The sequence below is a fragment of the Patella vulgata genome, chromosome 3, assembly GCF_932274485.2.
Source record: "Patella vulgata chromosome 3, xgPatVulg1.2, whole genome shotgun sequence".
Lineage (NCBI taxonomy): Eukaryota > Metazoa > Mollusca > Gastropoda > Patellidae > Patella > Patella vulgata.
This window is the reverse complement of record NC_065881.2, coordinates 74,812,461-74,834,154: the sequence shown is the minus strand read 5'-3', so window position 1 is coordinate 74,834,154 and position 21,694 is coordinate 74,812,461. Positions and strand designations below refer to the sequence as shown.

The 21,694-nt window shown below is 35.7% G+C and overlaps 2 protein-coding genes across 2 annotated transcripts; both read left to right on the top strand.

Moving 5' to 3' along the window:
- Positions 1 to 2,276: 2,276 nt before the first annotated feature.
- LOC126815082 (iduronate 2-sulfatase) lies at positions 2,277 to 4,043 on the top strand. The gene has a single exon (XM_050540617.2). It carries the CDS (start codon positions 2,286 to 2,288, stop codon positions 4,041 to 4,043), a length of 1,758 nt encoding a protein of 585 aa, XP_050396574.1. The 5' UTR covers positions 2,277 to 2,285.
- A 1,915-nt stretch (positions 4,044 to 5,958) lies between these two features.
- LOC126815673 (schlafen family member 11) lies at positions 5,959 to 20,020 on the top strand. Its single transcript, XM_050541535.2, has 9 exons — positions 5,959 to 6,024; positions 6,548 to 6,605; positions 7,863 to 8,429; positions 8,876 to 9,003; positions 9,463 to 9,578; positions 10,233 to 10,383; positions 11,078 to 11,191; positions 17,092 to 17,818; positions 18,727 to 20,020. The coding sequence occupies exons 2-9, from the start codon at positions 6,586 to 6,588 to the stop codon at positions 19,568 to 19,570; spliced, it is 2,667 nt and encodes an 888-aa protein (XP_050397492.1). The 5' UTR covers positions 5,959 to 6,024; positions 6,548 to 6,585; the 3' UTR covers positions 19,571 to 20,020.
- Positions 20,021 to 21,694: the final 1,674 nt, after the last annotated feature.

Genomic DNA, 21,694 nt, shown 5'->3' with positions numbered 1-21,694 from the left:
AACTTTGACAAGTTGTAACGTGGTAAAAACAAAATGCCACGTTTTTCTGGAGTTCCAAAACGTATTTTTTTAAAAAAAATTGCCATGTTTTTGGAACGAGGTATTTTGTCCAGGCTGATCACAAGATTGGATACACGATTTTTCAAAAGGGTTGGGGGTGGAGTTCAGCCAAACCAAATATGCTGTTCCTGTTTTTATATAATAAACGACGGGTTTAAAGGGACAATAACACTCTTGCTGGCTTGACAGCTCCAGAAAATAAAAAAAGCCTTATTCTAAGTACTAGATGTGTTAGTTTCTTACCTGTTGTGTAAATTATCCATTAATCCTATTTTACTTGTCCAGAGGGTTCAAAAATATTTTTAAATCCGAGTCACAGTTGAAAAGCTTTACGTCAGGCTTTTCAAATCATTTAGTTGAATTTTTCCATTTATTTTAAATTAGGTGTGTTAAGATGAAATTTATATCACCAATTAATTGGGATATTGTAAAATAGTACAATTTGTTGACCAGAATAAAGATTGGGACATATTATTCAGTTACAACAAGAGTGGTATTGAGCCTTTAAGATGAAAACGTATCATGTATATTGAGTTAGTTGCTCGGTCCAAAGGTAGAAGATTTTAATGGCTTTTAACACAAAATTGAGCAGTTTTATTCCCCAACATATAGTCCAGATCGACCCTTTATATAAGAATCCAGACGTAGGCCGGTCACCTGAAGGATGTATATGTAATTATCATTTTTAATATAGTCGTTCGCATCGCCCCGCTTTGCATGTCATTATATAAACATAAATTGTGTCTACTTCATTTTTCGATGGATTTTAATTTAATTGCTTTTGCAATTTTTATACATACAACTGAGTGCCAATTGCATAAAATGTCATGAGATATATTAAGTATAATATCGTTTATTATGTAAAAAAGGGAACAGCATATTTGTAATTAATAATATTCAAAGGCCTAAAAAACAATTATTGAGTTCGCTCCGCTTTAAACTTGGCTATTTTTCATTTCTCACATCTCTTTGTTGGAAATATTGTGTGAACATATGAAACTGCAACAAAGAACTTGGCTGTTTTTCATTTCTCACATCTCTTTGATGGAAATAATGTATGAACATATAAAACTGCAACAAAGAATGTAACAGACTCTTTTATGCAACGAATGTCATTTCTAGTCGACTTTGCCTTGTGTTTTTTTCTCTATATAATCGCTTGAAAGGGTCACCAAATAATGTTATGCTGTCCTCGATACGCTCGACGAAACTTTGGTTTGGCTGAACCCCACCCCAACCCTTTTGAAAAATCATGTATCCAACCTCGTGAACAGCCTCTTTCTGGTCAAAATACCTCGTTCCAAAAACATGTTAATTTAAAAAGAAAACCATGGCAATTTAAAAAAAAAATACGTTTTGGAACTCCAGACAAACGTGGCATTTTGTTTACCAAGTTACAACATGGCAAAATTGTGGCAAAAATTTTATTAGCGCGTTTTTGCCACGTTTAGACAAAAATGCCGAACGAGGCATTCTGGGGTTTATCGTGCAATCGTAGTTAAAAACAAGCACATCAGTATATCTCAGCGTTTTTAGTTACGTTCTCGTAGCTACCATGTCTAGTGCTTTCAAAACCGAAATATTAATTGAATCATTTGGGAAGTGATTACTAGAATTGCTTAACATGCAGCTTTACATTACCAATTAAATTCCATTTTCAGTTATATGGGTGACTTAGGCTTTAACGCTTTGGACCAGGAATTGGGTTCCAGCTTCTGTTCGTTTTCTTGTAAAATGAAATGAAATGGTGTTTGACGTCTTACCTCCTATTGTTGGTCTTTTACTTCTTGATGTTCTTCTTGTTCTTGGGAGGGATGCTTTTGGAAAAAGGTTATAGCTCCACCAATTCAAGTAAACTCTACATGAAACTTGGTACATGTATACGTGTTCCTTGGACGATTGATTTATGATATGATGTTACAATAAAAAGATCGCTACCATGATACAAATAGTACGCTCGTATAGCCTACCTTTTTATTAAATACAGTAATCTTAGAATTGTGGGCCTTGTAATGACAAGTTTGCTGTTCAAAAATTAATTCTTGCACTTTTTCTAATCAGTTATTCACAAACTGGGCCTTGTAGAAACGTGATTGGCCAACAAAACTTAGTCTGGATAAATACCCAATAAACACAATAGGTAGCGAAGGAAAAAATGATAAACATGTGTATATGTATATATCTCGCCAGTTGCTAACCAAACAGAAAGACAGACAGTATTTACGATGCGTGTGTTTCTCGGTGGAATATTTGTTGCTTTTTTCCTGGTTGTCCAAGGCGCGAAGAAGAATGTTTTATTTATAATATCTGATGATTTGAGACCACAGCTCGACCTATACAAGGAATTTAACCTCGGACCTACATATACACCAAATCTCGATGATCTCGCTGGTAAAAGTTTGTTGGTCAAGAGAGCCTATGTTCAGTTTGGTCTGTGTTCGCCAAGTCGATCATCTTTCTTAACGGGTCGCAGACCCGACACGACCCACGTCTACGATCTGCACAGTTATTTCCGTAATGCCGGAGGCAACTTTACAACCCTGCCTCAGTATTTTAAGAACAATGGATACAGGAGTGTGGGTATGGGTAAAATATTTCACCCGGGCGCGGTAGCGTCTAACAATAATGATCCTTTATCTTGGAATGAATTTTATCTAGAACCTGCGAGTGATGCTGGTGGACCCGGTGGATCCGGTGGACCCGGTGGACCCGGTGAACACAACGGACCAGGCGGACCCAGCGGACCAGGCGGCCACGGTGTACCCGACGGGCACGGCGGACCTGACGGACACGGCGGACCCGAAGGACACGGCGGACCCGAAGGTCACGGCGGATCCGCAGGACACGGCGGACCCGAAGAACACGGTGGACCTGAAGGACACGGCAGACCCGAAGGACACGTCGGACCTGAAGGACACGGCGGGCAGGGTGGTCCCCTTTTGGAAACCGAACGTGATGTCAGTTGGAGAGCCGTCTCTGATGCCGAACGACTTCAAGATCCATTAGACGATGATAAAATCGCAGCCCAAGCTAAGACGTCTCTAAATGAACTATCAAAAGGTGATCAACCATTTTTCTTGGCCGTTGGCTTCACTAAGCCTCATTTACCTTTTGTCTTCCCACAGAAATATTTGACACATTTTCCTTTATCTGAAATCCACCTTCCTAACAATGCCTACGCTCCTATAGATATGCCGAGATTGGCTTGGTATAACATGGTTGAAATTAGAGATTACCAGGATATACGCGCCTTAAACAGCACTGGCCAGCCAAACACTACCTTTCCTGATAATATAGTCAAAGATTTAAGACGAGCCTACTTTAGCACGGTCTCATACATGGATGATTTGGTCGGAGATGTTTTGGCGGAATTAAAGAAGCTAAATTTGATGGATGATACAATCATTGCTGTTATAGGGGATCACGGATACAACTTAGGTGAACATGGGCTGTGGGGTAAGCAAACAAACTTTGACGACGCATTACATGCCCCAATGATGATCCGCGTTCCGGGTATGACTGATCAAGGTGCTGTCACAAATCAACTCGTCGAATTTGTGGACCTGTTTCCCACTATAGCCGAGGCAGCTGGACTTCCTGAGGTACCCCTCTGCCCAGAAGAATCATCTCATGTAACTGTCTGCACGGAAGGAAAAAGTATGCTCAACTTAATTAAAAATCCGACCGCACAGGGGAAAACTGCCGCCTTCTCACAAACCTATAGCCGTGATGACAATGCAATGGGATATACGGTAAGGACGGATAGATACCGTTACACCGAATGGGTTCAGTTTGATGGAGCACCGACCTATAAAGCAGATATGTCACAAACGATAAGCCGGGAACTATACGATCACTCCCACGACATGCAAGAAAATGTAAACCTGGCTGATCATCCTAATATGGCCAGCATCGTGGCATCCTTGAAGAATACTCTACATGTTGGATGGAGATCTGTTCATACAGATTTAATTGGGAAATAAAATGTTTAACATTTAATCCGCTTCATCTTTTACATTAGGTTGATTACATAAGTTAATTAGTGAGTAAGACGTTAGTTCGCTAACCTAGAGATCCCGTGTTCGATATTGGTGTTGGCAGCAAGAACCCTTGACAGTTGGAATTCGATATAAGAGTCGACCGTATAACGTCACTGTCCGGGCTAAATTGCCCTCATGGCACACTGTATGGCGTAAGCTCATCGTCATTAGCCCAGTAGGAGAAGAACAGTGGGACGTTAAACCCCATTTCAGTTATTAAAAGTGGTTTGTATTTTGGGTATTCCCCTTTTAGTAATCATTAGTCTGGACTCACCTAACATGTTATTATTTTGTAACTTGGAATTTTAAGGGCGGTCCCCACGCGATAGGAGTATAGCCTGTGGGGCTGGCGAGCCAATAGGGTCAAGTCGTATCCCACCCGCAGCTTAATAGGCCGCAATGGATTTCTTGGCAATTAGAGGTAACAATGGTGCAAGGCAGGGGGCCTATTTTAACGTGCCTACATTTCAGGTACGGACGTGCCACGAAATGAAAAATCCATGCTTGGAGAATCATAAATCCTTGCTTTGAAGAGATGTTATGTATCCTTGTGAATCTGAAAAGATTGCATGAGGAAATTTACCAAGTGTGTCATTAGCATTCATTCTGATTATCAGTCACTGCGTTTGATTTCGTTTAAATTTCGTTTTTTGTATGTAAATGTCTAAAAATGAAGCATATAGTTAGCTACATGTTATAGTAACGGTTTGTCTGCTTTTGGGCGTTTCTTTGTACAGCCAAAAAAGCAATGATACCGATACGCAGCTATAAATACAAATCTGTAAATTATGTAAATTTTTATACGGCCACGGTTTCACATTAATTTGTGCCTCAATTTTGGCCCGTTTTAGATGTTGGGGATACAGTGATTTTGGTGCAACTGCTTGGGTTATGGACTTACGTACGAAAAGCGTAACAAAGTTTGTGAGCTTTCTAGTGTGATAAATTGGGAACATGGGTGAACTAATCCTATAGATAATCAGCATTCCGTGACCTTCAGTTTCCGAGTTAAGCCCATCGAAAACCTTGTGGACGCGATAGAACCGTTATCCGTTTGGGTTTTTTTTGTTTTGTTTTTTTTTTGGGGGGGGGGGAGTATTGGGGTCATGAGACGGCAAACCCCATCCATATTCAGCGTTCGTGACCTCCAGTTTTCGAGTTATCAAACTTTATCACAAGCCTTGTGAACGCGATAAAGGCTACAGGTTCATATTCGATATGAACCATTGGGACAATGAGAGGGTTGGCCCTATCAATTTTTCCATTTCCCTGTCCATCTCTTACAAAATCTCGGCGTATCGTGTATGACAACCACCTGTTTGGTTATAAAAGTGTAAGCGTGGTGGTTATAATTCAGGAAGTTTTTATTCCGCCTCTGGTGAGCCTTTGTTTTGGTCACGACTAGTTGGTCACGAGTTCAGAAGGTTTATTCTGACATAGTACTGCTGACAAAGGTGATGGAAGAAGCTAAATTGGGCCTATCAAGTTCTGTGTGGGAAATTGTGAGTTACGTAATGTACGTATTATAAAGACCCCTTGACTTTATTTAGGTCTATTTGTTAATCAGACTGAAAATTATAACGAAATATATATTTTAGTCTAGTATAGTCTTTCATTTTTCATGGTGTGTAGTTTTGTTGCTCTCGGCGGCCATGGTCCCCTTTAAAAATAAACTGCCAAAACCCAAATATAAACATGCAAATTCTAAATGTATGTACGTGAATCAATTTTCTATGAATGTTATATCGTTAAATGATATTTAAACAGAATCGATTCATTCTTGTCTGTTCCGGTAAATTCCGGGTGGTTTCGGTGATATATATAAATTTCGGTATTTCCTCGTATTAGCGGGAGATAACTCTGCGATGTAAACACTGAAATAGGAAAGACGTGAAAAATATAAACAATTGTTTTCAAATATTGGGTAAGATTTCCATGATTTTTTTTTTATATCATTTGATAATATATTATGTTTACTTGTTTTCTACAATGGTGTCATGATAAATCATTGTAAATTGTCAGAGTTTGGATCAGCTTGCAAATACAACTGATTTCGTTTGAGAAGCAAAACGTGTATCGGCGCGAACTTGGCCATAGTTTAACATAAAAATGATCTATTATCAATCAAGACGCCAGCTATAAGAGTCAAACCATATATTTTGATTCTTTATGACCTCATATAAAATAGGGGTGGGGGAGACTGTTGTAATTTAGCTCTGTCAACTGTACTAATTATGACTGTCAATTTGTATCATGCTACTATGAGGTCTATGATAGCCTACACAAAATGGAAAGTCATGTCCCATGTGGCATAAAACTGAGATAACCCCACAACTTGTCGCAGGTGCAGAAATAGGGTTGACCACATAGTGATGGACATGTCTGTTTGTTGTATACAGTTGTGCTCTAAAAAGTTTGCTGTTAACTTTTATATTGTTTGATTTCAGAAACGTGCAAGGCATGTTGCCTACATAATTGTTGAATCATGTTGACTGCAACTGAAATGTAAGTATAGCACAAAAGCAACAAAAGAAGAATAGGCAAGGCTCTAGGGTGATGGGAAGGCCTAGTGGTCTAGAGTGTCACGCTTCGAGCTCTAGCTGGCCGGTCACTTCTGGTTAAAATGGTCATTGTTTCGATCCCTGATCTCAGCTTATATGGCTTGAAGATAGGGATGTCTTCTCAACTTCATGGGTTTACTCCGGTTTCCTCTCACAGGAAAGACCCCTAAGCATAATAAAATAAGATAACTTGTCTGCGATATTACTGGTGGAAGTGGACGTTAAAGAATAGAAGAAGAGGAGAGAGATTTAAGGCCCACTAGACACAATTAAACTAGGTCATTTGGGGACTAACATATGGTTCAATTTGGTTACAATAATTCGCCTGTGCGTAGGGGTCTTTATCAATGGAAGGAAACTGGAGGCCCTGGAGAAAACCCACAAGGTTTTACAGGTGACCCTACTCCTTGTCACGTACAAGCGGAGAATGGAAACCACGCCACTTGATTCAATGACAGACATTATGGTGCAATGCATGCGCGTTAACCATTTGGCCACACAACCCCCTAGAAGAAGCAACAGGGTTCTCCTTTCAGTGTGTTGACTGGTGTGCAGTGAAAATGATCGATAGGATAATTTATTCAACTTACGTACTAAAAAGAAATACAGATAATCTGTGGGTTTCAGTCAATCTGATTAAAACACAGATCCTATTTCTTTTCATTTTTTATAGTTCACAATTTTGTTTCATTTGTCTGTACTACACTAGGATCTGAAAGAGTTGTTATATAACCTGCGTTCTTGATGGCGTGAGGGATTAGCCAATGAAACCATCTGTTACGGTGACTTCTTGGCTGGCGATGCATGAAACTGTGGGTAAACCATTAGAAACATCAACACAGACGTCATAGGGTCAAATGCCGCTCGTACAACCCCCTGACGTGACCTTTCAGTACAACCGGCCAGATCTGCATGTAGTGTAGGCCATCGAAGGTATAAAAAAAAAAGAAACGAAATATAGATCTGTATTTTAATCAGATTGGGTTTCATTATGGGTGAAACAATAGCCTAGTTGAAAATTTATGTTTATGAATTGGTGTTCTGTTTCTGTTAATCCTTCTCGTTTATATGAAATGTTCACAAATGTGAACTATAACAATTTGTATAGATAATGTAGCCTACTTGTAGGTTTATTAACTCAGCATTTTAGTTAATACTTAATTTCCAATTATTATACAAAATATTTGCATTTTTTTTCTAGTACGGAGAGATTTCAGTATTTTGGTGAATCAGTGTTACAATGTTCAGTTCATATTAGTAAAGGAATCCGCGATGGTGAAAACCATACTGTACCCAAATATGTTTGCGCCTTACTCAATTCAGGCGGAGGAATACTCCAAATGAAAAATGAAGAATCAAATCGTTATTTACAATCTAAAGACTTGGATATGTGGTGGAGCGGAATGGAAAATGCTCTCACAGATATTCTTTCAGGAGACGATCTCTGTAACTATCTTGACTTTGTAGGTAATTTTGATGACAAGTTTTTGTATCTTTTTGTTAAATCATCGGAACATTTGTGTACTATAAATTATCACAGTCGATTGCCAACGGAAACGGCCACCCATGACGTGAGTAATCGCTCTGTTATAAAGCTGTTATCAAAACGGGGCCAACCAGGGTTATTGTCCGATCTACCTCCTATACCTGAAGAGTATTATTATCTCCAGACGGAAGAGAGTTTAAAACAAGAAGGAAAACAAATCCAGTTCAAATCGTTATCTTCGAATAATTGTGAGGTCACTAGATCTCTTCCTAAGAGAATAAGGTAAGAAAAACACTAAGAATAACAACTGATTAATTTCTGTCTGTAAGTATTTAAACACATGATGGAAATCTATTCTATGTGAAATTAATTAGTCCTAGCTTTTAACATGTATGAAGCAATAAAGAGAGAGAGAAAAATGGGGTTTAACATCTACTCGACACAACTAGGTAATTTCGGGACTATCTCATGGTTCAATTTTATTTCAATATTTCGCTTGCGTGTAGGGTTCTTTAGCAGTGCGAGGAAACCGGAGGACTCGAGAAAACCCACAACGAGGTTGGAATGAAGCAATAAGCAAAATGATTGTATGGATGGATACCTGATGAACTTCCTTGGGTTTGCGACTCTCACTCTCATTTGTGATACTATGCAGATGACCAATTCACTCACTTCACGATTTGACAATTTTTATTCTAGCAGTGTTTTAAAACTTTTTTGTTTTTCAGTGCAGCGCTTTCTAAGTACATAACCGCATTTGCTAACCATGAAGGTGGCCATATATATTTTGGTATAGAAGATCAAAGGGCAGAGGTGACAGGTGAAGATTTATCACCTGAACAGCAGGAATTGACAGGTAAATGTGGCCTTAAATGCAAACTCTGATTCAAATAAACGCATTTAGTCTAGAATGAATTCAGTTTTATTAAGCTACCATCACAGGTTTTGGTCTATAAAACCAATTGTAAACTTCCCTGATGATCAATTTATGGAAATTTTTCAGAATTTAAACTGAAATTTTGAACATTACTGTACCATAAAAATGCTTATGAATACTACTGTTAATATAAATGTATTACATCAATGTACACAGGTATATTGTAGGTTATAGTAACAGGTCACACAGGGACCTGTAACATGGTGGCTTTCAGTAATAAAGGGGAGACAACATGGCTCTGAGTACTGAAGTCCTTCAGTAAAATTTAAAGGTGGTATTATGTCATTTCTTAACAAAACACCTACATGTATTTAGACTCGTTTGATTCACATTTTTTTAAAACTGTTATGGAAACGTTTTATTTTTTTTAAATTTCAGTACAGGATATTACGAGGAGAATGAATTCAGTTATATGGGGTGAGAGTAGTTTTCAGGCTGAAAGGGGAACTCACTGGGATATTAATTTTTTCCCTGTTTATAATGTGCCTTATAGAGTAAGTATTTTCAAATTCGGAGAGAGAATGTTCATTTGGTAACAGTAATTAAACCAAGAAAAAAGAAGACTTTGGCTCGGATTTGTCTTAAAGGATCAATCCACTAGTGCGATTTTACCACGATCGAACCACTAATGTGACTTTGTCTGGCATATTCCCAATTTGACGTTTGTCAATTCGCATAGGACACTTCCGGCGTATACAGGCGAAATAGCATCCATGCAGTCAGGATAATTCCACAAGTGTGCCTCTGCCATGATCGATCCACTTGTAGAACTCTGCCATAAGCAATCCACTAGTATGACTCTACCAGGATTGAGCCACTAGTAGGAATCTGTCAGGATTCAGCCACTACTAGGACACTGCCAGGATTGAGTCACTAGTGTCATTCTACCATGATCGAGCCACTAGTAGGACATGGCCAGGATCGAAACACTAGTGTGACTCTGCCAGGATTGATCCACTAGTGTGACTCTGTTTAGGGTAGCCTGCCTCATACTTTTGCTACAGTTTCTCTGATTCCTTCAACTGTTAAAAAAAAACTCCTGTCACAAGTCAAGTAATAAAATAATCATTTACAAATGTGTCAGTCAAAACAATTATCAGGTTTTGTTAAGATTTTGTTATTTACTTATTTCTTGAATTATTCTACAGACTCGACGTATGGTTGTTGTAGTTAGTTTATGTAAATTCCCTGGTGGTGTTTTTACAACTTCTCCAGAAAGTTACTATGTTGATTCCACAGGGAATGTTAAAAAATTTACTTTTGATGACTGGAAATCAGCAACATTAGCAGAAATCAGAGGTGATTTTTCTGACATTTTAATATTTTATCAAGAATTACATAGTTTTATATTTTGTTGTTGTCATTAATCTGGTTTAACATCCTATCTCTCTTCTCTAACCAAGCTAATAAAAACGAGAGTAAGCCATGCCATGTGGGGAATTTTCCTTGCACAGTAATTGAATTCCAACTGTCAAGGCTTCTTTTATGTGGACGCTAAGGTGTCTACATTATCGGTTTTTCATCCCATCCAAACAACAAGACGATGTTCCTTGCCAGTCCCTCGATCTTGCACCACCAACAAGAGGAAACCACACCAGAACCCTGGACCTCTGGGATATCCTGTCAGCACCTTACTCCCTTATCCACCATAGCTTCTTCATAACATCTTCTTCATATTGTTCAAAAAATATGTTCCCATGCCACTGAATTAAAAGATACTACATACTGTAACATACATATTATTAGAATTTAAGAGGGGGGGGGGTAGATGATCTAGTGGTGTGCATGGACTCACAAGCTCTGCCATTCAGTCAAGTACTGTAGTTTCGATTCCCCATTTGAACATGACAAGGAGTAGTGTCGCCTGTCCAACCATGTGGGTCTTCTCCGGGACCTCCGATTTCCTCCCAATGCTAAAGACCAATACGCGCAAGCTAATTATTGAAATAAAATTGAACCATATGTTAGTCTCAAAAGAACCTCTCTCTTTCAGATAAACCAGAATTACACAGTAGATTTGTTAAAATACCAATACCGAGTCCATGTCCTAGATTAGTATTTGGTTTGGTTCATACGATTAAAACTTCCAGAGAAAAACATTTCAAAGGTACGGCACTTTTGTTTTGTAATGTTAGCCACTGTGATCAATGCCTACACAAGATTGTAGAGTTAACCTTGACGTTGAACGAACCTTGAACTTTGCAGCTCAATTATCACAGCTAGACAGCTCATTTGGGAAGCGTGAGACTTGGTATTCACAAAGATAATGTCTATCAAGGAATCTGAGCGGTCGAGAGCTGGGTCAATGACCAATCAATATTATTAATTAAGACATTAATTAAAACTTATTCAGACCATAATCAACTCTCGATGTCATCGCTAGCCTGCGATATTTACTGGAGTAGGATCCGATTTGCTGCTCAGCTTTCATTCATGATTTAATCATGAAATGGATAATCGAATTCCATTTACATTATCTAGTTTTTAACTATTATAGTGAGATATGCCAGCTCTTTATCTAATCGCCCATAATGTATCTTTAAGTTGATGACCAACTGGATAGTACCTCAAATCGTTTCATGCATTCACCATTGCCCCAATTATCCTTCATGTAATAATAAGTTTGCTTAGATTTTTAAAACAATGACAAAATCTTTCTGTAAAGTAAAGTCATGTACATGTATTTTACTTGTTGGTTCCCTATTGTCTAACTATTACAGAGTAATATTAGCTTAGACCACTGTTTAGTTTATAATACATAGTTACATGTAGTTATACATTTATATTATTATATAACTAATTATGATAATAAAAAAAATCGAATGTATAAAACTATGCCCACATTATTTATGGGCGTATCTTTTAAAAGTTCTCAATTATCTACTTAAAAGTTCCATTCAAATATTAACTAATTGGGTTATCATCTCAGTTTAAACTTTTGATTTCGTTTTTTATTCCATTTAAATTACTGAAATATAAACAGCCAATTATCTAAATAATTGTCAATTATGGGAAATCAGTCTTGCATCAAAATTGCATATCGGATTGTTAAACTGACCACCCTCTAAGTATTATCACTTTAACCTTCATCTTCATTTTTTGTCAAAATTGCCTGCTTTAGATATCATCGTACGATATTGTTATATTAACTTAACTATGACCGAAACATTCAATGTTTATGTATTATACTATTGCTTTAACTGTAAATAATTCACTGTTTTTGTCTGTATGTATGTTTTATTTGTTTACTAGTTATTTACATCATGTTCTCATGTCTCTATATCCACCAAAACTAACCACTAAATATTTAAGATCTAACTGTTTGATGATTTCTCAGTCCCCTCGTGCAATACTGGCGCAAGTGCAACACTCATTATATTTTCATTGCTACTGTAATAGTTGACATTTACTACACAGTAAAGCACGAGGCATCTGAGAAATGGCAATGTCGAATAATATCTCCAATAGTTTTATGTGAACTTGATAATTTTTGTCTGCTAAGTACTGTTCTAGCCTTATTAGTTCTAAGATCAGGAGACGTTCATAAAAATCCTGGACCTTCAAATCACGATTCAAATGAAAACCTATCAGTCTATCACTTAAATGCACGTAGTATAAGACACAAACTTGAAACAATATACAACGATGTCAATGATTACCATATTTGTAGTTTCACTGAGACTCATCTGGATAACTATGTGTTAGATTCATCTCTAAAATGGGACGGTTACCATTCTCCATACCGGAAGGATCGGACGTCGCATGGTGGCGGATTATTATTATATGTTAATAAAACCATTTATTGCAAACGGCGAGATGATCTTGAGGTTACAGGTATAGAGAGTATTTGGGTGGAATGCAAATTTCCAAACACCGTATTACTTGTTGCCTTATTTTACCGCCCGCCAAACAGCACAATTGAATTCTGGTCATTGTTCGAAAGATCCATTGAACTAGCCTATCAAACCACGCTTAAGGTTGTAATTTTAGGTGATCTAAATGATGACTTGCTAGCACAACGCTGCAAGCTACGGGATATTTTATCTTTAAATAATCTCAGAAATGTTATTGATGAACCTACACGCGTTACTGGGACGTCATCAACCTTATTAGACGTAATTTTAGTAAATGATGAAATTCAGATTAGTTCCAGTGAAACGATTAATGTCACTCCTGACATATCCGATCATAAGGGTGTTTATGCATTATTAGATTTTCCAGTTTCAAGTCCCAGGAATTTTAAACGGGAGATATTTGTATATAAGGATGGTAATTATAATAGGTTAAATACTCTTATCAAAGAACACGATTGGGAGAGTACCTTTGCAAATTCTGATATTAACTTAGTATGTTCAAAATTTTATGAAATTTTAAATAGCTATATTACATTGTGCATACCAAAGAAATCAATAACTATAAGACTAACTGACAAACCGTGGTTCAATACAGAAATACGTAGAGCGATAAGAATCAGAAACAGGTTACACAAAAAAGCTTTGAAAACACAACATGAATGCGATTTAAGAAAATACAAAGTTCAAAGAAATAAAGTAAATAATTTTAAAAAAGCGTTAAAAACAAAATACAAAGAAGAAATCACAAATTTCTTGAATTCTAACGATACAAATTGCCAGAATTACTGGAATAATTTAAGGAAAGTATTAGGCCAAAATGTATCAAATGATATTCCTCCACTTTTAGACCCCAATGGAAGAATTGCTCATTCAAATTTTGATAAAGCTGAATTACTTAACAACTATTTCGGATCAATTTCAAATAACACTCAGCAAGGAGAATTACCAAAATTCAATAAGCGAACAAATTGTCAACTTGATATTCCTTTAGTCGAAGAAAAGGAAATCGCAGATCTTATAAGTACACTGAAATTGAAAAAAGCCAATGGATTTGATAATATTAGTAACAAGTTACTAAAATATACCAAAACCTCAATATGTGTACCATTAAAATATATATTTAACAAATCACTAGAATCAGGGGTTTTTCCAACAATTTGGAAAAAAGCAAATGTCCTACCTTTCTATAAAAAAGGAGACAGCTCTCTAGTTTCAAACTACCGACCTATAAGCCTATTAAGTTCTTTGAGCAAATTATTAGAAAAGGTAGTTTTCAAACACCTGTTTAACTATTTTCATGAAAACAATCTCTTGTACAAACACCAATCAGGGTTTCGACCGAACTACTCTACTGTTCATCAACTTTTAGAAGTGTATCATGATATCTCATCTGCAATAGATAAGCAACTATATTCCTGCTATGTTTTTTGCAATATATCTAAAGCGTTTGACCGCGTATATTTACCTGGTTTGATACACAAATTAAGTCAATATGGGGTTTCAGGCATGCTAATTACGTGGTTGTCTAGTTATGTCCAAGACCGGACTCAACGGGTATTCGTAAATGGCTCTGTGTCATCAGAAATTACTCTTCAATCAGGAGTTCCCCAGGGATCAGTTTTGGGCCCCTTTTTGTTTTTGACTTACATCAATGATGTACAAGATGTACTCCATAATGTGGCTAGATTATTTGCAGACGACACGGCACTTGGGTGTAGCAAACAGTCAGTTTCAGAGATAGAACAGTCCCTAAACTACGATCTGACAAATCTCAACATTTGGGCGAATAATTGGCTTATAAACTTTAATCCAAACAAAACAAAAGCTATTTTATTTAGCTCCAAAAAAACAGAAAATTATCCGAGTCTGATATTCGATAATCAAGCACTTGAAGTGGTTAAATGTCACAAACACTTGGGCATTACCCTTTCAAATGACGCCAAATGGACCATCCATATAGAAACTATTATCTCGTCCACCTCAAAATTATTAAATATTTTGCGTAAACTAAAATTCACCTTTAATAGACAAACTCTAAATAACGTATATTTGATATTCATAAGGCCAAAATTGGAATACGCATGTGAAGTGTGGGATGGGTGTAACGTTTCCAATACCGAAAAACTTGAAAAGGTACAGCTAGAAGCTGCCAGGATTGTGACTGGACTAACTAAAACTTGTTCTCGTGAAGCGCTTTATTTTGAAACCGGATGGAATAAATTGTCAGACAGACGTACACAAAAGCGACTAACCACATTTTTTCAAATTAAAAATCAGAGAAACCCAGCATACTTATATGACATTCTAGAATATTATCAACAAACACCACAAAAATACAATTTAAGAAACATTAGCGAATATAGATATCCTTATTGTAGAACAGCATTACACCAAACTTCGTACTTCCCCACAACAATTCGAGATTGGGAATTATTAGAGGACCCCATAAAGCAATCAACCACTCTTAAATCCTTCAAATATCTATACAAACAAAAATTACGTTCCTTAATACATAAAGCGCCAATCTACTACTGTAAAGGTAATAGACATGAAAATATTATTCACACTAGAATACGGCATGGGTGTAGTTCGTTGCAAAATGATTTGTATGAAATAAACGTTGTGAATGATCCCACATGTTCTTGTGGCAAATTTATAGAAAATGCCGAACACTATTTCCTGCAATGTCACTTATATGATGTAATTCGTGCTGAACTATTAAATACATTGTCAAGTTATTCTGTGATAAATATAGATATCCTATTGTGCGGCAATTCAGAATTGTCAATTGAGATGAATACAAACCTTTTCCTTGAAGTTCACAAATATATCAAACTTTCAAAACGATTTAAATTTAAATAAAAGTTATTGTTAGTAGTTACATCTTAGAATAAATTATTAGCTTTAGCTTTTTTGGTGGATAACTTTTTTCTTTTTTTTTTTTTTTTTTTTTTTCTCCGCACCCCCCACCCCCCCATTTTTTTTTATTTTTTTTTCTCCGCACCCCCCACCCCCCATTTTTTTTTTTTTTTTTTTTTTTTTTTTTTTTATTTTTTATTATTTCTTTTTATCATTTTATACATGCATCAGTTCATTTATATCCCATTTATTAAACTTTATTTTTCAATGTTTTAAATATAATTTTATATTCTCTTTATCACCTCTTCACTTATTTTTATATAGAGCTTTGAGATATAATTCATCTGACTTTACTTATATTACTTATAAATTATTTATTATTGTATATACTATTTCGAAATCTTGTTAGTATTAAATAATGTCTATCATTTCTATGTATGGAAAGGGCTTTTCTAAGTTTTTGAAACTTGTGCTCAATCCTTTTGATATTTGTCAATAAAATATGTTTAAACTAATCAATATTAGTGCAGAGTATGATGTGAAGGCATGAATTAGATGTAATGAGTTTAAGCGAGATCAAGCCTTCTATTGAGGATCGTGTATAGGGGATACTAGATAAATGTAGCACAGATTGTACTAACTACTTTTTTCAAATGGGGTAGAACAAAAGTCCCCCCCCCCCCAAACCCCTACTCCTCACAGTGTTTCGTTTGATTATACCCAATCCCACTTAACACTGCTGTAAAGGAAGCAAATTTCTGTTCCAAATTATAACAGAGCTCCAAATTGGACCAAATATTTTTACATAATGTTACATCATTTTATTATGCCCAATTAACCAGTGCATAGAAGAATATTGCAGAAAAACTAATTGCGTGACAAACAAGGCTATCAAAACGAATACAATGTAAACAATTCTGTTTAGAGACGAACAATACTGTCACCGTTTTTAATACCTTAAATCACTATCCAAAGTTTTAGCGAAGATCCCAGATTAAACGAAGGGCTGCCATGTTGCTGTACTTGGGATAGATTTAATTGAAAGGGAATAATAGACACACTCTCTCAAAAGCTCAAGTATCAGAAGCCAATCCAGCAATAGCCACAGAGGGATTTCTCAGGACATTGCTTCAGGAATATGCTCCCCCCTCCCACCTCGTCCAAAACAGCTGGACCCCCACCCCTACCCTCCTTAGATATGATACTGGTGTATATGATTACAATTGGCTAGACTTGCTTTATACATTTGTATTATCAAAATTACTTGTATTACCGTTGTATATCTATTTTTCAGCCACCACTGGTTTAAATGTACATCCTAAACATATACTGGATACGATTGAGAATCATAAAACCATAGCAACCATTAGAGCAATATTACTTACATTCCATGCAGAACCACATCTAGCAATAGACATTCATTCATGGGGTTTCCGAATCCCTCTCTCACCGGAATCATTTCCTGAAAAAATCACTAGTTATGTTGTTTTTAGTCTCCATTATGGTGTCTTGTTAATAACATTTGTGAAAAAGACAGTGAAAGACAAAAAACAAGCCATCAAAAATTGTCAGAATCTGGCAAGTAAATTAAAACAACAGCTTGTGCATTATGGTGGAAGTTGTGAAAGAATAGGCATAAGCTGTCATATTGTTGATGTCAGTGATGAACTAAATTTACAGAATTTTCAAGCAGAAATAAGTCAACGATTTTATCCGTCGACCTTTTCTATGGACGTAAACAAATTAGATAAGTTGTTGGATTCTGCGTTCGTGTCGATAGCAACTTATGTACCTCATGAAGCCAAAACGCGACATGAAGAATATTATTTTCTCTTGACCTCAGATCAGTTTGAATTATTGTGGACTCATCAATTTACGAAGGAACTATGGATCCACGGACCTCCTGCTTCTGGAAAAACTGTGTCCACTCTACAGATGATTAGCGAATTATCTCGTCGAGGGTGTACCAAATCTCAAATATTGTATTTAGCTGAGAATCATCTTCTGTGTTTATATATTAGGTTGGTGAAACACATTTAAAAACTTCCCGAACTTTCTGCTGTATCCAGTTCAGGGTCTTCACATTCATATTTTACTAGCCAGTCATATTAAACTGATTTGTATAACACATTCACTAAGGGTTGGTGCAGGGGGTGTTTGGATGGCCGAATAGTTAGCACATGCGCAATGTATCATACATAAGGCCTGTCATTGAGTCAACTGGCGTGGTTTCGAATCCCCGGTTGTACGTGACAAGGAGTAGGGTCGCCTGTCCAACCTCGTGGCTTTTCTCCAGGTCCTCTGGTTTCCTCCCACTGCTAAAGACCCCTGCGCGCAAGCGAATTATTGCAATAAAATTAAACAATATTATGTTAGTCTTGAAATGACCTAGTCTGTGTCGAGAAATCTACTTTTTTTTTTAAAATTTTGAATCAGTGAATGATTTATCATTGCGACAATTACTAACCATTATAACTTCGGCAAGTATACAGTCGTGGTTGTCCAATGTGGAATTTGTGTACTAATGTCCAGCATGGAAACTGGTTGTTGAATTTCTTTGAAAAAGCAACACTGAGCTTCGGATAGTTGCACAGGACCTGAGAAGAGTCTATTACCCTGAATTAATCTGTTTTATTCACTAAAATATTTTAGTTGCAACAAGGTCTGTCATTAAGTCAAGTGGTGTGGTTTCGATTCGCAGCTTGTATGTGATAAGGATTAGGGTGGCCTGTCTAACCTTGTTGGTTTCTCCAAGTCCTCCAGTTTCCTCACACTGCTAAAGACCCCTTTGTGCAAGCAATTTATTGAAATAAAATTGAACCATATCTTAATCACGAAATAGCCTTGTTTCTGTCGAGCAGCGTTAAACCCCATTTCTCTCTCTGTTCATGTCTTTCATATATTATTAAAAATATTTCCATTGTTTCAGGTCGTTCAATATTTGTCTTGTTGTAAACAGAAGAGAATTAATGAGAGACACCCATGACCCAGAAATAATGGCAACCAAATATGGTCAGATACAAAATGTTTTCATAGACGAGGCGCAGAATTTCAAGGATCGCGATGGAGATTGGTACAAACTGGCAGAAACATTATCCAAGCAGAATTCGTCATCCTCTGGTACTGACATAAATAGTGGATATTTTTGGATGTCGATGGACTATGCACAAAAAGTCCATAAATTTGAAGCAGGAATACCAAGTCTTATTGGAAAAAATAACTTTATGTTGAGTGAGATTTCACGAACATCTAAAGAAATATTTGAATATGCTTCCAAATTTATGAATAGTAATAACTCAAACTGCCCGTCTGATACAGACTACATCCAAGACAAGCCCAAATTAGGGCATGAGTTCAATTCAGGTCATAAAGTCAATGTCATCCATTGTGATCAAAAACTTTTAACAGAAACTTTATCAAAAGTTCTTGGAAATTTTACATCAAATGGCACTGATGCCAGAGATATGGCAATTTTAACCGGAAAGAAAAAAGATGCAGACAGAGTTCAAAATCAAATTTTACCAGATTTGAATAAATGTGATGATAGAGACGGCAATGATGCCAATATTGAGGACGTCACTGTAGAATCTGTGCGGAGATTTAGTGGCTTAGATCGACCAATTATTATTGGCTTAGATCCAAGCATAAATGAGGATCATGCGGATTTAAATAAATTTATTGTTAATTTATCAACTCGTGCTAAAGATGGGTTAGTCATAATAACAACCTCAAAAGACTTGTTGAAGAAAATACAAAATTTGGATGAAAAGTGAATACGTTGCTTTAATGTAATTCAGGGAATTTTGTTCTGTTATATTTCTATTTTGATTAATCTTTTGGGAATTTGGCATATTTAATGTAATATTCATTGAACTGGTTTATTCATATAATATTCATCCAATTAGTCTATTTAGTATAATATTCATCCAATTAGTTTATTTAGTATAATATTCATCCAATTGGTCTATTTAGTATAATATTCACCCAATTGGTCTTATTAGTATAATATTCATCCAATTGGTCTATTTATAATTAGTATATGCATTGGCCGATTTTCCGACGTGGTTTCCCCTTGTCAGTGATGCAGGACGGAGGGCCTGACAAGGACAGCTGTCTAGTCCTTTGGATTATTTTGTATAATATTCATCTAATTGGTTTATTTACTATATGAATTATATAAACATTGACATACATTTACAGTTGTAATTTAATCCAAAATCAAAAAAAAAACCTCTAGGATGTGTCTCATAACAATTATATAATATACATTTTCAAATGTAGGTCTGTATGTAATTTAGTAATTGATTTTTTTTATTATATTGTTAAAAAATTTTAAATGGTTATATTATTCTTTAGTGCTCAAATTGATATATTTTTACACATATATTTCATATAAGATTTTACTGAAATTATTGATTTAAATAATATCCTTGTTTTAATGCATGATTAAATATCTTGTGATCAATTATTTAGTTTTATTGTGAATAGGTCTTAGTTTTGAGTAGGATTTTATTTATCTTACATTATCTTTTGTTACATTTTTGAAAATAATGATCATTTTCATTTAAAGGAGCTAAACTGCTTTGATTTAGTTCATAATAAACCACTGAATTGGATGGATCTGATTTGTTATTTCCATTAAGGTTAAGCGCATGTAGTTTTGTTTACTAATTTTTGTTCTCATTTTTATTTACTATATTTACTGTTGAACACTGGCTTTATGGACAGATGTAGTATTTTCAAGCTAATCAGATTTTAATCTTGTATTTCAAATCAACAGTTTTATTTTTAATTCAAATCAAAGAGAAGTCATGATTTTGATATGCCCAGTGTTGTGATTTTGTTGTTATTGATTACTGCTAGAATAAAACTGAAAAAACATGTTTGCATAAATGTTTGAGAATAGAATGCAATGTTTATAGGCTACCTATAAGTTGCTATTTATGCTAAACAGGTGCAAATGATATTTGTATAAATTTATCAGTATCTTGCAAGTTGGAATCAAAATAAAACATTTCCTTTATATATGACTATTAACATTTGTTTTAATGATTACCACATTATGACTATGCTTACCACTTATGATTAAGACATATTAACATTTGTTTTATGATTACCACATTATGACTTATTACCACTTATGATTAAGACATATTAACATTTGTTTTATGATTACCACATTATGACTATTAACATTTGTTTTGAATTATAAATTGGACCCTTAGGATATGTTTTAATGATTACTGTACCACATTATAAACTATACATCATAATAAACATTATTTTTTTATAAAAATTATTGTAAAGTTTTTACATCCATTATCTCCATTATATATAAGTTCTACCAAAAATGTTCAAATCCTTTATTCTTCTTGAAGCGCCAAATCTAGTAGTTGTTATTCTTGAAGGTCAAATCTAGTAGTTGTTGAAGCCCCAAATCTAGTAGTTGATTTTCTTCCCAAATCTAGTAGTTGTTATCTATACAGTTGGATATGTTATTAGTAATGAGGACAAACTCAACACCATTGAATTAAACATACATTATGCAAGAGCTAAATCTGCCTATTTCAGGTCTTTCTTTAGGCCTGAAATGTTATCTAAATTATTAATTAGACATTAATTAACATATCCAGACCATAATCAACTCTCTATGTCAAGAATCCCAATTGCTGCTCCACTTTCATTCATAATTTAATCATGAAATGGATAATCGAGACTGTTTTTATCTACCGAATTTTCTAATGATGATCGAGGCTAGGCCGAAAATTCAATCGATTCTCAGTTCAGGGTAGATCAATTTGATCGAAATTTTCAGCAAATTCCCTTTACATTATCTAGTTTTTAACTATTATAGTGAGAACTGCCAGCTCTTTATCTAATCTCCCATAATGTATCTT

What these genes read in the sequence shown, in the direction of transcription:
- LOC126815082 (XM_050540617.2), top strand. Translation starts at nt 2,286, where the DNA reads ATGCGTGTGTTTCTCGGTGGAATATTTGTTGCTTTTTTCCTGGTTGTC.
- LOC126815673 (XM_050541535.2), top strand. Translation starts at nt 6,586, where the DNA reads ATGTTGACTGCAACTGAAAT. An exon ending in TTTATAATGTGCCTTATAGA is followed by an intron (nt 9,579 to 10,232) that starts GTAAGTATTTTC and finishes ATTATTCTACAG; the next exon opens with ACTCGACGTATGGTTGTTGT. An exon ending in CAGAGAAAAACATTTCAAAG is followed by an intron (nt 11,192 to 17,091) that starts GTACGGCACTTT and finishes TCTATTTTTCAG; the next exon opens with CCACCACTGGTTTAAATGTA.